This window comes from Odontesthes bonariensis, chromosome 15, assembly GCF_027942865.1.
Source record: "Odontesthes bonariensis isolate fOdoBon6 chromosome 15, fOdoBon6.hap1, whole genome shotgun sequence".
In the NCBI taxonomy this organism is placed as follows: domain Eukaryota; kingdom Metazoa; phylum Chordata; class Actinopteri; order Atheriniformes; family Atherinopsidae; genus Odontesthes; species Odontesthes bonariensis.
Window position 1 is genome coordinate 364,543 of NC_134520.1, and position 16,520 is coordinate 381,062.

Below are 16,520 nucleotides of genomic sequence, written 5' to 3' on the forward strand. Positions count from 1 at the left end.
GAGAAAACAAACCAAAAAACAAAAAGTGGCCATTGTAGGGGATGTTTATAATAAATACTAAAAAGAAAGAAACACACAACTAAGAAAAAGTGATAGAAAGGACGAAAGGTGAAAAAAATCACCGGGAGCTGCTGCAACAGGCTGCTACCTAGGGTGCGCCAGAGTCAAATGCCAACTAAAGCCCAAAAAAAAGAGCACAAATCCCAGCTGACTTGACGAGAAAACCATGTGGATGTCTGGCATGAGCAAAACTGAGAAACAAGTGGAGGAAATTTAAACCCAGTGTCCTCTCGTTCCTGATAGGGAATGTCAGATCGCTGGCAAATAAAGTTGCAAAGCTTGGAGCTTTTTTTTTTTAAACACAGAAGCCAAAAAAAAACACCTTATAGTCTGGAAAATATGGTACTCCCATAAACCTCCCACAGGATACCACGATGGACACCGTCGTAAGCCTTCTTTAAGTCCACAAAACACAAGAAGACTGGTTGGGAAAACTCCCATGCACTCTCCAATATCCTTATGAAAGTAAAGAGCTGTTCCAGTCTTCCATGACCAGGACGAAAAGCGCCTTGCTCCTACTGTATCTGAGTTTCGTCTGCCTGCTGGACTATTTTCTCCAGCTCCAGTATAGACTTTTCCAGGTAGGCTAAGAAGTGTGATCCCCCTGTAGGTGGAAAACACCCTCCTGTCCCCCTTTTTAGATAGAGGGACCACCACACAGGTCTGTCAGTCCCGAGGCAGTGTTTCAGACCTCCATGCAATGTTGCATAGGGGTGTCAACCAAGATAGATCAACAATATAAAGGACCTTAAGGAACTCGAGGTGGATCTCATCCACCACCAGGGCCTTGCCACCACAGAGTTGTTTAGCTACTTTAGCAAGTTCGGCCCCAGTGATTGGCAAATCCTCCCCATACTCCCCGGCCTCTGCCTCTGGGGTGGAATTGGGATGAGAAGATCCTCAAAGCATTCTTTTCACTATTGGATCATATCCCCAGTCCTTGTCAACAGCACTCCATTCCTACAGTAGATAGTGTTGGCTAAGCACCAATTCCCCTCTCCCGAGACATCTGACAGTTTTCCAGAATCTTTTTTAGGCTGACTGCGAGTAATAGTTTGAGCAGATATCAAACTGCTCCCTCACCTGAGTTTTTTCTTCTGCAACTGCCCGAGCTTCATTCTGTTTAGCCTTTTGGTATCTATAAGCTGGCTCCGGAGTTTCACAAGCTGACTGAGCTCTTTGGGACTGACGGTCCCCTTTACATTAGTTGGCCACCATCGACTTCGGGGTATACCACCACGACAAGGACCAGCCACCTTACAGATGCAGCTTCGTAATGGAGCAATGAAGGTCTGGAACATGGCCCTTTCGGACTCAATGCCTTGCCTCCCTCGGAATGTGTGAAAAGCTCTGCCGGTGAATGGAGTTGAAGATTTTCTGGACTGAGGTTTCTGCCAAACGTTCCCAATACACTCTCACTAAACGTTTAGGTGCACTGAGCCTGTCCGACATCCTCCTCCATCACCCGATCAACTCAGCTCCAGGTGGTCATCATTGGAAGCTCAGCTCCTTTCTTCACCTGAGGATCAAAGACGTGTGGTTGCAGTGCTGATGATGAATGAATGAAATGAAGGAAATGAAAAATATTTTATTCATCCGAAAGGGAAATTATATAATTAATATTATTTTTATATATATAATGTATAAAAAATGTATTACATGATATGACTACAAAATCAATCATCGATCTGGGACCTAGGGTGTCCTGATGCCAGGTGCTTATGGTACCTATGGACACCTCTATGCTCGGACAGGGTGTTTGCTATGAACAAACCATGACAAGCAAACCCAACAGCAATACACCAGTCAAGTTCAAATCAGGCACGCTGTTCCTCCCAATTACACCCATTCAGGTTTCACTGTTGTTGCCCCTGTGAGCATTGAAGTCCCCCAGTAAGACAACGGAGTCCCCAGGCGATGCACTTCCTAGTACTAAACCCAGAGACTCCAAGAAGAGACATGGAGACCACACACTTGTCCACTTGGGAATACTCCAACAATTTAGGGCACAAATCGGGAAAGTATACTATACTATACTATTGAGTCAGCAAACTAGTTATCCCTGCAAATATTTGGCCAAAGCGATGGTGGTACATGAAACAAAGTGTTTCGCTTTCATATCTTTATGATATGGCCCTTGTTCATGCCTCCAGGTGCTCTGAATCTTTTGATATCATGTTCAGTAGATGATGGAATATGCAAAGTCTTCACAATTTTACATTGAAGAACATCATTCTGAAATTGCTCCACATAGTGTCCCATTTTTTTTGGAATTGGGGTTGTATTTCAAAGAGACCTGAAAATATTGAACTTTGAGGTGTCCATATCTCTATATCAGCTGTTTTAAACATTCAAATTTAGGTTTTTGAAATGTACCTCAAAATAAGTGTTGTTAATTTTTCAGTTTAAGAAATGATAGTGTTTAGGAACGATCAGAAGCCAGGCCTCAATCGAATGTTTGTAACTATGTTGCTTCATTAAACTCAAGTGTTCTTCCATTTGCAGCCTGAGGAGAAGAATAAATTTGATGGCATTTTTGAAAGTCTTTCTCCAGTCAATGGCCTGTTGTCAGGAGAGAAGGTCAAACCGGTCCTCATCAACTCCAAGCTGCCTTTGGATGTGCTCGGAAAGGTATTCAGTATAATTTTGCTTGCTGTAAGACCGTGTCCACATGGACACAGGTTCTTTTACAAAGTTCATTTTGCCATGTGTAATGTCCACACAAAATTTTTTTAGCCCTGAAAAAGATATTGTGAAAAATCTTTTCAGATATTTAGAACGCTTGGTGTCACTGATTTTATGCTGACAGGGTACTCAGAGTTTTTGCCTTGTGACATTACACAATTGAATCAAGCTACAGTTACAGCTGAAAGCTGTTCTTGAACCATTTGGAGGAGAGGCATGGTTGAGGTCTCTTTTGAAAGAGAACACTCTGAATTTTCACCCACAACAGTCAGAAACTGTAAATGCTACTGTCACAGAGTAATAGGAGTATTACACTGAAAAAGATGGATTTTTATATCTGCTTTATTTTTCTTCCCAAATATGAGCCTTAAAAGTGACATTAGCATAGAGCTGTGGACTGGAAAACAAGCGCTGTTTTGGTATCACGGTGTGGCTAATACATGCATGCTAATTGAAGTTATGATCAAGAATATGAGGAAAATATATGCATCTGACGGAAATTTCAACAGTTTGCCGCTACAGACTATGTGTCTTTGTGGATGTAAGACTTGTTGTAGACTAACTATTTTACTGGAGTACATTGACTGGACCCTTGCCAATGTAACAGCACCATTTTTGTTGGAGTTGTATCTTTTCTTAGAATACTGTGAGGCTTCATAGGTGAGTTGGACAATTTTTTGTATTTGCGACTGGTTTGACTTTAGCTTTCCAACAGTATATAACATGTTTAGGTACATAGAAAGGGGGCCTGAGCAAAACCCCAGGATTGTCCTGAAATATGCAATGTCCCGCTGACGGGACGTCGGAACATTAAGGAGTTAAGTGACCGATTTTGGCTGATTTTCAGTCCCAGTTTCTGACAAAAGAATCAGAAAAATATGTGAATGAGATTTTAATTTTTTTGAAAGTATTTTTTATTGAGCTCCGACAATTAACAAATACAGAACAAAAGAGAAGATCCTTGGAACAATGCTCACATATTTTCATTTATATGTCACACACACATACACTCAACCCCCACTCCCCCATCCCACCCCGCAAACAAACATTTCTAGTTATATGCATTGCATCAGATTACATAACCATAATGACACTTTAGGTGGATTCTTGGATTTCCAATGTAATAATGTTCTCCCGTGTGCAAGTAAGGTGGTAAAAGCAATGATATGTTTGTCTTTTTCTAATTGTAAAGCAGTTCCTATCTGTGACACCAAATATAGTGATAGCAGCACTGGGTTGTAGATTAATATTCAACCACTCTGACAGTGTTTTAAAGATCACAGACCAATAGGTTGTCAGGGAGGGACATGCCCAAAACATATGAGTTAGGTTGGACGGAGTGCTAGAGTAATTTACTCTTTGTAGAGCGCTGTTCCAAATATTAGTTTTCCTATTCAGCCCTGATCTTTGCAAGGGATATGTTTTAGTTAACAATATTTGACAATACAATGCAAGACAATCTACTCTGGATTGCGGAGTAGGAAAGAGAAAATAAACAGAAACAAAAAACAGGAAGAGAATCAAACTAACAACCAAACAAAAAGGCAGTAATAGCCTCAACAGAGCCTGTATATAATTATATAAAATCAAGTCTTTCCTTATATGACAACCATTTTCCCCATCTTTTAGCAAATAGGTCTTCTTTCACTTTCAACATATTGGTCTCCTACATCCAAATGTCTGAGGTACAGAGCAAGACAGGATTTAGGAATCCCATATCCCAACACATTGCAGAGAACTGAGTGAACATTCCCCCAGAAGGGTTGTATATTTGCGCATTTCCAAAAGATGTGTGTGAGATCTGGATCCACGTGGTTACACAAAGATAAGTGGGTACTTATCTGTTTACTTTTGATTCTAGGTGTGACAAAATATCCAATTAAATTCTTCCAATTAAATTATTTCCATATCAGTGACTGGGTAGTAGTTTGGTTTGTTTTCCACAAATCATACCATATCCCTTCTGGAATCTCCTCACCCAGCTCCCTTTCCCACTTTAACGTATATTGTTGACCTGAACCAGTAATTTTATGATAGGATATATTTCATCATCATTTGTTTTAATATTTTTGTAATAATAATCCCTCAGTTGGAGGTATCTAAACAAGTCCTGATTAGTTAGATCATGTGCATTTTTTAGTTCTTGAAAGCTTTTCATTTCTCCTTTTTTTATAGTTGTGCATATGGCTGTAATTCTCTTTTCAGCCCACTGTTTAAATCTCTAATCAAATTTTTTTGGTGCAAATTTATCATCAAATGCAACCCATTTTAATAGTCCAATTTCCTTACCTATTTTTAATTGTTTCACTATGGAATACCATATATCTAAAGTAAAGGATAACACTGGGTTCAAATTATATCCCCCTCTTATGTCAGTAGACGTCTCTATTTCCCCCATATTTGTTTGAAATGGGTTTTTGTGTATGGAAGTTTCAATATCTTTCCATTGAGCTACATATTCCTCATCACACCAGCAGATTAATTGACGTAGTTGCACAGCATGAAAATACTCTTTTAGATTTGGGAGTGCCATTCCCCTTTTGTCTTAATAAATAATTTTTTGAATGTTCGCAGCCCAGTAATAGTGACAAAGATTTGAAAGAGCCAGGCCACCCTGTAATTTAGGTTTTTGTAGTAATTCCAATCTGGTTCTGGGTTTCTTATCGTCCCATATAAATTATATAAAAGCTCTATCAATCGATTTAAAGAAAGATTTTGGAAGATAAAGTGGAATAAGTTGAAACAAATAAATAAATCTGGGGAGCACATTCATTTATATACAGTTCACTTTTCCTGCCAAAGATAGGTGAAGTGAATTCCATCTCTTCAGATCTAGCTTGACTTATTCAAACAGTGGACAGAAGTTTTCCTGGTAGGGTTTCTGCATGTCCCTTGTAATATGAAAGGGGATAGAGAATCAAAATCGTCTTTTTCCCGTTTTTGGTGTTTAGGGGTGCAACGGATCAAAAATCTCACGGTTCAGATCGTTCCTCGGATCAGAGTCACGGATCGGATCATTTTTCGGATCAGCAAAAAAAAAAAAAAAAAAAAAAAAGACAAATAAACATGTTTTGTCTTTTTGTTTTCTTTCTCCACATCACATGCGATGAACACCTCAGGTACCGCAGTGGCTGCAGGAGAGTGAATAATATTTAGGAGTTGATGGATACAATGACAATGACATCCTAGAATAAAACCAGTTTGGTCTACAGAGACCACGTCACGAATAGTAGTATCTAGATGCAAAGCGAGAGGTTAAGCTTAAATTTTCACATCACTATTTAGAAAGGAGATAGGTCGGTAAGAGTCGCATTCAGCGGCATCTTTACCCGGTTTTAACAGGAAAATGATCGACGCTTAAGTCAATGTACGTGGAAGCGACCCATGGGATAGACAGTCATTAAACTTATCAAGTAAGATTTTGGATAGTTTATCTGCAAACTTCTTAAAAAACTCTATTGTGTACCTGTCGGGGCTGGGTGTTTTGCCATTTTGCAACGCCATTATTGCATTGATGATTTCAGTATGTTTTAATGGCAATTCAGTCTCAGTCCTGTGCATTATGCTTATTAAAGGGGTCTGGAGAATATGAAAAGGCTTATAAAATGCCCCATCAGCCAGTAAATTTCGATCCAATTTCCAAGGGTTGCGTTACATTTTATAAAGAGGAAATGCAATATCTAGTAATACAGGGGTGTTATCCGATTAAACTATAGTTGAATATTCAACCTTCGTGACAGGAGGGTAGGAGAAACCTTTCATTAAAAAAATTGTCTATTCTACTATATGAAATGTGTACTGGGGAGAAGAAGGAGAGAAGGCTTTGCTTAGAGGGAATGAAAAAAGCCAGGGTCAACACACCCTATCCTGTCCATGAAAGCTGACAGTAGGCTAGCCATTTTCAAAAGATTTTTGGGTTTAGGATTAGAATGATCCAGTAGAGGGTTAAGTACACAATTTAGATCTCTGGCGTAAATTAATTGTTGTGAATTCAAGTCTGGGATTAATGAAATAACTTTTCCTATGAATTTGTCATCATCCCAGTTTGGGGCGTAAATATTAATCAAGATGACATCGTATGACTACGATAGAGGAGACCTAGTTATTTTTTGTTTCTACTGTCATTTAAATGTCCTTATTTTCAGTTTTTGCTTATTTGCATGTACATTTACTATTATTTGCTGACTATTATCAGGAACAAGGGCATCAGAATGTGCTATGGAGTTTACTGCTACATAATCCAGCAGTTTATGTTGGATTATGTTGAGCAAGCTGTCATGAGACTCTTTGGACTTTTAAAACTCCCCTGTCTCCACTGTCTGGTTTATCTTTTTCCAGTCTGCAGGCAGAAAGTACGGTCTGTAAAGCCTGTAGTTAAAACTGTGAAGAAATGGACCAACAAGGCAAAGCAGGAACTGCAAGACTGTCTTGACTGGACTAACTGGAGTTTTTTTTGCATCTGGTAACATTTATGAGTTACCAGATGCAGTGCTGCTATATGGATCAGAAACCTGGAGGACCACCAAACAAATCACCAATAAGCTGCAGACCTTCACCAACCACTGCCTAAGACGCATCCTCAGGATCTTCTGGCCCAACTGCATCAGCAACACCAGCCTGTGGGAACGCACCAAGCAGGAAAAAATAGAGGCACAGCTCATGAGGAGGAAGTGGAGCTGGATTGGACATACCCTGCGAAAAAACAACACAGCTATAACCAAACAGGCATTAACATGGAACCCACAAGGCAAAAGAAGCAGAGGGAGACCCAAGAACAACTGGAGAAGGAGCACAGAGATGGATGTAAAGAAGAGGGGACTGTCGTGGAAACAGCTGGAGAAAATGGCACAAGACAGACGAGGGTGGAAAGTCTTCATCAATGGCCTATGTTCCGAAAGGAATATAAAGGCCTAAGAAAGAAGAAGAACATTTATGAGCAAACCAACACTGTGACATCCTGCATTGGTTTTTACGAAGATGTATGTGTGCCAATCAAGACCTTCTGCAACAACCCATGGTTCTTAGCCAGGCTAGAGCAATTTCTTCAGGCCAAGGAGGATGCCTACAGAAGTAGGGATAGGCCCCTGTACAAGCAGACCAAGAACGTACTGTCAAAGGAGATCAGATTGGCTTAAAGAAGCTACTCTGAAAAGATGGAAAATAGGTTTTCAGCCAACAACCCTGCATCAGTGGAGAGAGACGTGGCTTACGACCTGAACATCTACTGTTGCACGTTCGAGACATACGATCGTACACCCCTCACCCACTCAAGACCAGAGACATTAGCCCCTTTCACACTGCCGAATAACCCGCGTTTAATTCGCGAATTTAGCGTGTCCGCTGTTGCGTTCACACTGCCGACCCGGGCTGCCGTGTCAACTTGACTCGCCTTTCGACCCGCGTCGGACCCTAGTCTTTTTGCCGAGCCGAGTTTGATGTGAACACAATCGACGCGGGTCGGACGTGGGCGTGACGTGAGGAGTTTAAAAGACAGAATGGACAGCTGATTCAGAACAACAGCGACAGGTGAGGACAAGTTTCACTCTGTTTTAGCCTACATCAAGTTGGAGACATTTTTTAATATGGCCAACTGGTGAGACAAGGAGGTCCGCGAGCTCCTCAGCCTCCGAGCAGAGGACGTTATTTACCGCCACATGTCGGGGACGGTGAAAGATGGACCTCTGCTGGAAGGGCTGGCGAGAAAGATGGGAGAGCGCGGTTTCCCACGCAGCAAGACGCACCGTAAAGTAACATCTCCATGAACTGCATTGCAAAAATGAGTTCTCAAGGTGTCCCGCCATCGTTTGTTTGAAAAATTTGATGCAGACAGGTGTATTTCACCCTAGCTCCGACGCATGGCTTGTGCCTACGTCATTGTACACGCCCAGCATTTTATGTGTTTCGTGTGACGCTCTGCCACTAGACAACTCCCCCTGAACTCGGCTTCAGGCGACACGGGTCACCCTGATACCAGGGTTTCCGTTAGAAAAAAAACCTGCCGGTCAAAGTGACCGTCCGAGGTTTCACCTTCCGGACATTTTGATAACACCACGGTCAAATATTCCATCGTTCCTAATTAGGCTAGTGTAGAAAAATTTGAAGTGACTAATAGCTTAAAAAATGACAATTTGACACAAAAAAATAATTCAACACATTTATTGGCCTTACGACCCCTGTTGCGCAAACGACCCCGTGCAGTTAATATTAAGAGACGTATCTGATGAACCAATCATTCTTCCATATATCAAAAAAATAAAAAATAAACTTTTTTTGTGGTTTAATGAACTAACCCCCCTTACCCACATACAATTAAGACTTATAACAGTTATAGTAACGGTCTTGACGTGCACCTGATATGGTGCGGTTTAAGGTAGCCTAAATTTAAAATGAATAGGCATGAGGCCATCAAATTATTCATTGGTTTACATCACTACCTTTTACGTTTTTTGGCCATGTTGAAATTATCAGCTGCCGACAAGAAATTGAAAGTTTGTAATGTCTCTCCGCAGCTGGCGATGCGCATAAGGCGCGTAACTTTGTGCTCTGCGAGGCGACTTCGCTGCTTGGTCTTGATTCGGTTCTGCAGCGAAAACCCCCTCTCTGCGGGAACACTGGAAACTGGGATCACACAAGCTATTTTGGCGAGCTTGGCCCACTCTGGATAGATTTCGATGAAGTCCCGAATGAGGACTTCACAGGCTGTGGCGAATTGCAATCCCCCATAGCCACGGAGCGCTGTCATCACAGCGAGGGCATCTCGTCGCAGGGCAATGGTATTAATAAGAGGAGTGGTGTCTGCAGACTCAACAGTTGTAAAATGGGAAACAACCGTTCTGATCGCTGGTTCTGCATATTCTTGAAGAGCTAAAAAAAAGAAAGGAAAAAGAAAGAATAAGAAGCAAATAGGAGACAATGATGAGTTATTAGAACTTTTGTTGTTACGGTAAGTGAGGAATGTTAAGATGAGACATTATTTCTTTCATTGTGCTATTCATTCATTACAGGAATTGTTAACTTAAGCATTTTGAATGAATACATTTTTAATAAAATTATCATTTGTTATGAGAGTTATTGTTGTTAACTTTTACTGAAAAGTATTTTTAATAAACCAACTGTAAATATCTTGTTATTGTAGGACTGGGTAGGCCTATGTTAAGTGAGCGCATGCCACAGACATAAATAATGATAATATAATAATAATAATAATATGTAATAAAATATAATATAATATAATAATAATATATAATATAATATAATAAATATAATATAATATAATATAATATAATATAATATAATATAATATAATATAATATAGAATAGCTCCTTCTTACCATTCTGTGATGGAGGATATCTACGAGGATTGAGGAGGGTGTCGAAGCAGTGAAGTAGATCCAAGCAGTCTTCGGGGAATCTGTCTTGTAAGGCATCTATCAGATGTTGAACAAACCGTTCTCTGACTTTTCTGAAAGCTTGGATTGAGCGCTCGCTTGCGTTGGTCACTTTTATATCCATGTACTTGCCGTCTTCATAGCCTGCCAGGAAATTTTCCTCTTCTGGACCCGGGGCATCTCGGAACTGTGTGAATGCCGCGACAGATGCTTGCACTACTGGTCGGATACTGGAGAGATTGACGTCGTCTTTCTGAAACACTAAATTCAGCTTGGTCATCACAGGTAGCATATCGGCCAATGCGTGAGTCAGGGCTATGAAGCTGTAGCTCTGGATTTGACCTAGCAGTCCTTGCGCTTTTGCATTTCCTCTCAAGGCCTCTTCAGTTAGCTCCATGACCACAGCTGGCCAGTTGTGTTTCATGGCCTTCACCGCCCTGTGTAGGGATAGCCAGCGCACTGCGCAAGGCTGCTTGAGGCTGACCATGTCCTCGTCGTGGAGTTCAGCTGTAAGTTGGCGCAGCCGGTTTGTTCTTGTTGCTGAGTGCTTGTAGAAGGAGTACACTGATGAGATTGTGTTTTTGTAAGATGTGATGTTGTTGACGGACTTTTCTGCGTCCAGGGCAGCAAGAGCCGCTCTGTGGGCCACGCAGTGCACTTGTATGGAGAAGGGATTCGCCTGCTTAAGCAAAGCACCAACCCCACCATGCCTCCCCATCATTACGCTTGCACCATCTGAACCCAGGCCAATGACACGAGACAGTTCAACATCCATTTCCCGAAGCACAGCGACTAGGCGATCATAAATGCATCTTGCGGTCCCGCAGTCCACATCGTAATTTCCAAGAAAGCACGTCTCCACCTTTCCTTCCATTTCCAGCTTTAGATAAACGATCAACTTTTTGTTAACAGTGATGTTTACTGTTTCGTCGATGATCAGTCCAACAAAGTCACTCCTTTTTATTTTTTCCTGTATCTGATTCATCACCACATCTTCTAATGCCTTCTCCATGTCATCAACAGAGTCACTGTGGTGATAAATACCATCGGTAGTGACGAAGTCTGGAGCCTCGAGAGCTCGCAGAAGCTCTGTCTGCGCAACAAACTGGTTTGAAGGAATGACATGTTTGGCCATATGGAAGACAATTTTGAGCTGCGATGACAACTTTTTCTTTGAACTTTCCATGGCCTTCTCGCAGTGGCTTTTCATGACAACCTGCTGTGGCTTTAAATGGAGCGCGGAGACATGGTCATTGCTTTGGCTGTGTTCAATTAGAGCGGACATTCTCAAATTAGTCGATCCTTTTGTAAAACCATTGCGTCGTCCGGCCATTTCGCAATGCGAACAGAACATTATTTCTTTACTGCTAACAACCTCACACCTCAGCCATGTGAACTTTTCACCCCAATCGGAACGAAACACCCGAGACTTTTGCCTTTTCTCTGGAGGCGGAGGCGGCACATCTGGCACAGGTACAGACCGGTCATCAGCAGCAGCAGCAGCAGCAGCAGCAGCAGCAGGACCTCTCTTGTGAGTCGCATCTGGAGTCGTCACATCTTTCAGAAAAAAACTTTTAAGGCTACTCTGCCTGGGACCGGCCATATTTTAACAATAGCCGACGTAACCTATTTGTTTGTTAGCAGAAGACGAAGCCGCATTCAATAAACAAAGGGGTCTTTTTACACTTTTCGCGGTAGAATCTTTGCTGCACGCGCAAACGCTCGGCCAATCACACGCCATACACCTTTCGATGTGTTTGTATTAGGGTAAATTATTTTATTCTAATAGGCTACTGTGTTACTACATTAGACTTAGCCTAAATGGTAGTATTATTCTGAAAATCAAATTGAGTTAGATAGAGGGATTATTAGTAGGACATTATTAAAAATTCGCGGGTTTTGTGCCGCGCTGGTGTGTGTGTCTCTAAGCAACTGTGAGTGACAGCACCGCGCGCAGGGAGCCAGGCAGACTCACAGAGGAGCGCAGCCGGGGAGGCGGGGCTTTGTGTGGATGTGTGTGGGACAGACAAGTGTGAAAATACGGAACAAATGCAACATTTTGTTGTCAAATAAGGGACGATTCCGTATTTCAAGGGACGGGTGGCAACCCTATTTAGTCAATTTCAAACGGACACTTTGACCGGTGAGATTTCATTTTCTCGGACATTTATTTTTTTCTCCGGCCAATGTCCGGTAATTACCGGACAACGGAATGTCAGCCTGATACGCCAAGCGTTCACATTGCTCGACGCGGGTCGAAGGTGCAATTTGGACCCGCTAAAATAGCGGGTCGCAGTGTGAAAGGGGCTACTGACAACCATCACACCTCCCACACCCCTACCCCTCACCCCGGAACTCTGATCCCATTTAGAGTACACGAAGAGGATGTGTTCAGACTCTTCCAGAAAAAAAAACAGGAAAGCACCAGGCCCTGATGGGGTCTCCCCCTCTTGCCTCAGAACCTGTACTGACCAGCTGGCTCCAGTCTTCATTCACATCTTCAAGAGATCCCCAGCTGATCGAGGCGGATGGCCACCCTTCCTGGTTCTGGTTCTGCCAGAGGTTTCTTCCTGTTAAAAGGGAGTCGTTTCTCTCCACAGTCGCCTCAGGCACGCCGCTCAGGCCGGGAGATTGGACCGAAAAACAAAAAGTTTTCAGTGTAATCTGTTGGTTTTCTTAGCTAGGAAATTGTTTTTGAATTGGCTCTATATGAACGAATTGGATTATTTTATGAATTATGATTATTATTAATTAATTGAATTCCAATTGGCTTGAATTGGACTTACTATCTAAGTGCCTTGAGATGACATTTGTTGTATTTGGCGCTATATAAATAAAAATTAATTGAATTGAAAATTGAATCTCTGGAGCTGTGTGAAGTCCCCTCCTTCAAACGCTCCACCATCATCCCGGTCCCCAAGAAACCCACCATCACTGGACTGAATGACTACAGGCCTGTCTATCTGATGTCTATGGTCATGAAATCTTTTTAACGCCTGGTGCTGGCCCATCTAAAGAACAATACAGGACACCTGCTGGACCCCCTGCAGTTTGCATACCGGGCAAACAAGTTGGTGGATGGTGGAGACTGCATTATATCCTACAACAACTTGACCACCCAAAGACCATCCTGTTTGTGAACTTTTCCTCGGTGTTCAACACCATTGTTAGCCCGATTCTTTCATTTTAAGCCCAAGAAAAAGCCGGAGAACTTAAATCAATTATTTATATTTATTATTGGTCACAGGGCTGGCACCGCTGGATTCTGAGTGACATGTGGAGTGCCTGGGGAGCATGGGGATACGGTGCCTTACTCAAGGACACCTCGGCCGTGGCAAAGAGGTGGACGGACACCCCTCCAGCTATCAGTTTCACCAATCTTTGAGTGGTGAGAGAACCGAAATCGAACCGCCAATCTTCCGGTTATTGGACGACCCACTCTAACCACTGAGCCACGGAGAGGTTGTATTTACATGCGATCAAGTTCAATTCAATTCAATTCATTTTTATTTATATAGCGCCAAATACAACAAATGTCATCTCAAGGCACTTAAATAGTAAGTCCAATTCAAGCCAATTGGAATTCAATTAATTAATAATAATCATAATTCATAAAATAATCCAATTCGTTCATATAGAGCCAATTCAAAAACAATTTCCTAGCTAAGAAAACCAACAGATTGCACTGAAAACTTTGTTTTTCGGTCCAATCTCCCGGCCTGAGCGTGCCTGAGGCGACTGTGGAGAGAAACGACTCCCTTTTAACAGGAAGAAACCTCTGGCAGAACCAGACTCAGGAAGGGTGGCCATCCGCCTCCACCAGCTGGGGATCTCTTGAAGATGTGAATGAAGACTGGAGCCAGCTGGTCAGTGAAAAGAATCGGTCCAAGCACAGAACCCTGAGGAACTCCATGACTTACTCTGGTGTGTGAGGAAGATTCTTCATTTACAAGAACAAACTGAAATCTATCAGATAAATATGACTTAAACCAGTAATTGTAATTGGCCAGTTATTAGTGACATGAGCAGGCCAACCACCGTCCACGTCATGTTGTTTGGATGTGATAAACAACGTGTGTGTGTGTTTGTGTTGTTTTAGGCATGTATCTAATGTAACAGACCTATCTGACAAGATGGAGAAACTTTATCTGACCCAATTCGGAAAAAATGTGTAAACGACCTGCGTAAATGATGAATCACAATCGTGCGTATTTAAGTGCACGTGCACGAGGATAGTAGATTTGCATACTCCACGCCCAAAATTATACCATATAAGGCTGTGCTTCCTCTCTCCTGTGCCAGGAAGTGTTGAGTGTTGAGTCATGAAAACGGCATCAAGGCGCAAAAAGAACAACTTTACGGGCTCTGAGACTGAAGTTCTGCTTTCAGAGATCCAGAAAGGAAAATCTGTCATTTTTAGCAGTGTCAGCAGTGGAATTACGGGACCTGCTAAAGTGAAGAAATGGGCGCAATTACGAATGCTGTTAATTCCGTGTCACCTGTAGTTCATAATGTCACCGAAATAAAAAAGAAATGGTTTGATATGAAAATGGCTTAAAAAAACGTCTCCCCCTTGCCAGGCGCTCGATGACTGCAACTAAAGCCGTGCAATCAGTTGTTGCCTCATCATGATGGCTCTTCGATGGGGCGGTTAATGAGGGGGGTCTCCTGGCACCACACCTTCTGGTCTGCCTGGGCTGGTTCAGGTTGTAGGAGACCCTCGTTCATGGCAATATTGTGCAAATCTGGCATGCCTTCTCTGGGGTATAGAGCAGTTTGCCCCCCGCTGTATGGAGACACACCCACCTGGCCTTCAGCTCAGTGCGCTCCACAACAGCACGGGTGCTTTGATGCGTATATGTGTCTCATGCTCTAATTATGTTTGGCAGTCCATATGAAAGTCCCTCTTAATTTGTACTTGTTGGACAGCGGTGTATGGGAATGTGATGTACCATGGGTGATAAACTGATGAGAGCTTTGATGACCAAGGGGAGCGCACGACTCACAGAGGACTGGGACACCCCCGATCTGTCTCCAATCTCCCTCTGAAAGGTTCCAGTGGCCAAAAATCCAAGGGTGGTGAGGACCTGGACGTGTGGTGGAATTGGGTTTGATCGGTGTGTTTTTCTCTGGAGTTGTGGCTCCAGTAAGCTGCATATTTGCAGCAGCACAGTCCTTGGGAATCTAAATCGCGAAGTCAGCCATTCATCTGTCTCTGCAAGGATATCTACACGGTCTCTGAACACACGCTCTCTTCCAAGAGCCTGACGCGCTAAGGCAGGGTTGTCAAACTGGTCCATGAAAGGGCCGCGTGGGTGCAGGTTTTTGTTACAACCCTGCAACAGCACAGCTGACTTGTTTCATTCAATCAACTGAACTGTCTGTACTGAAGGTCTTACCAGTTCAGTTGATTGAAGGAAACAAGTCAGCTGTGCTGTTGGAGGGTTGTAACAAAAACCTGCACCCACGCGGCCCTTTTATCCAAAAGTAGCAAGTCAGCCGCTGATTACGCTTCCCATTGAGCTTGTTATATACAGGGTCAAATTAACCTTCAATTAGTGCACAATTTAAGTCAAACAGAATATCGTCAGTATCATTATGGGGTATAACGTATATATTATGATTGCTTCAATGTAATTAAATATACAATCCATTAGTCAAGCAAACTTGATTGGAATAACAGCGGACTACTTTACGAAATTCCTACGACAGCTCTTGATCACTCGTAAATTCTGTTCGTACCTGAAAGAAAACGTAAAATACGAAAAGATTGGTGAATGCGCAAATTCTCTTAAATCCATCATACGCACGACTTAAGAACAAATCTGTGCGTACGAACGGTTGTTGCATGAGGCCCAATGTGTAGTTTGAGCAGAGTGGACAAGTACAAAATAGGAACATAGATTATTTAGAAAAAAATACATAATATGAATACATAATGTCTAAGAACAAAGACAATTATAACACCATTGTTCCAGCAAACCTCTTCACCCAGCTTAACATATCCCCTTGTATCAGTCAGTGGATGACTAGCTTCTTGACAGGCAGGGAACAGTAGGTGAGACTGGGGCAGATCACTTCTGATTCTCAGACTGTCTGCACCAGTGCTCCTCCGGGATGTGTCCTCTCCTCACTGCTCTTCTTGCTCTACACAAAGGACTGCACCTCTATGGCCCAAACTGTTAAATTCCTGAAGTGTGCAGACGACGCCACAGCCATTGGACTCATTCGAGATGGTGAAGAAAATTTGTATTGGCAGGAGGTTGAGAGGCTGATGCTCTGGTGCAGTCAGAACAACCTGGAGCTGAACTACTGTGGAAATGACATTTGACTTTTGGAAACTTCCCTCATCACTTCCCCTACTCACCACGTCTGAGAGCCCTGTAT

General features: G+C 42.5%; 2 protein-coding genes across 6 annotated transcripts in view; one reads left to right on the plus strand and one right to left on the minus strand.

Moving 5' to 3' along the window:
• The window catches only part of LOC142400017 (epidermal growth factor receptor substrate 15-like 1), a 142,878-nt gene that overhangs the window by 29,311 nt on the left and 97,047 nt on the right, over positions 1-16,520 (plus strand). For all 5 annotated transcript variants that reach the window (XM_075484572.1, XM_075484570.1, XM_075484573.1 and 2 more), the window contains exon 7: positions 2,566-2,691. In XM_075484572.1, the coding sequence (XP_075340687.1) occupies positions 2,566-2,691 (126 nt within the window). The remainder of the gene's footprint in view (positions 1-2,565; positions 2,692-16,520) is intronic.
• Positions 9,084-11,009, minus strand: LOC142400930 (zinc finger protein 862-like). Its single transcript, XM_075486173.1, has 2 exons — positions 10,077-11,009; positions 9,084-9,609 (listed from the first exon to the last, which is right to left on the minus strand). Exons 1-2 carry the CDS (start codon positions 11,005-11,007, stop codon positions 9,176-9,178), a joined length of 1,365 nt encoding a protein of 454 aa, XP_075342288.1. The 5' UTR covers positions 11,008-11,009; the 3' UTR covers positions 9,084-9,175.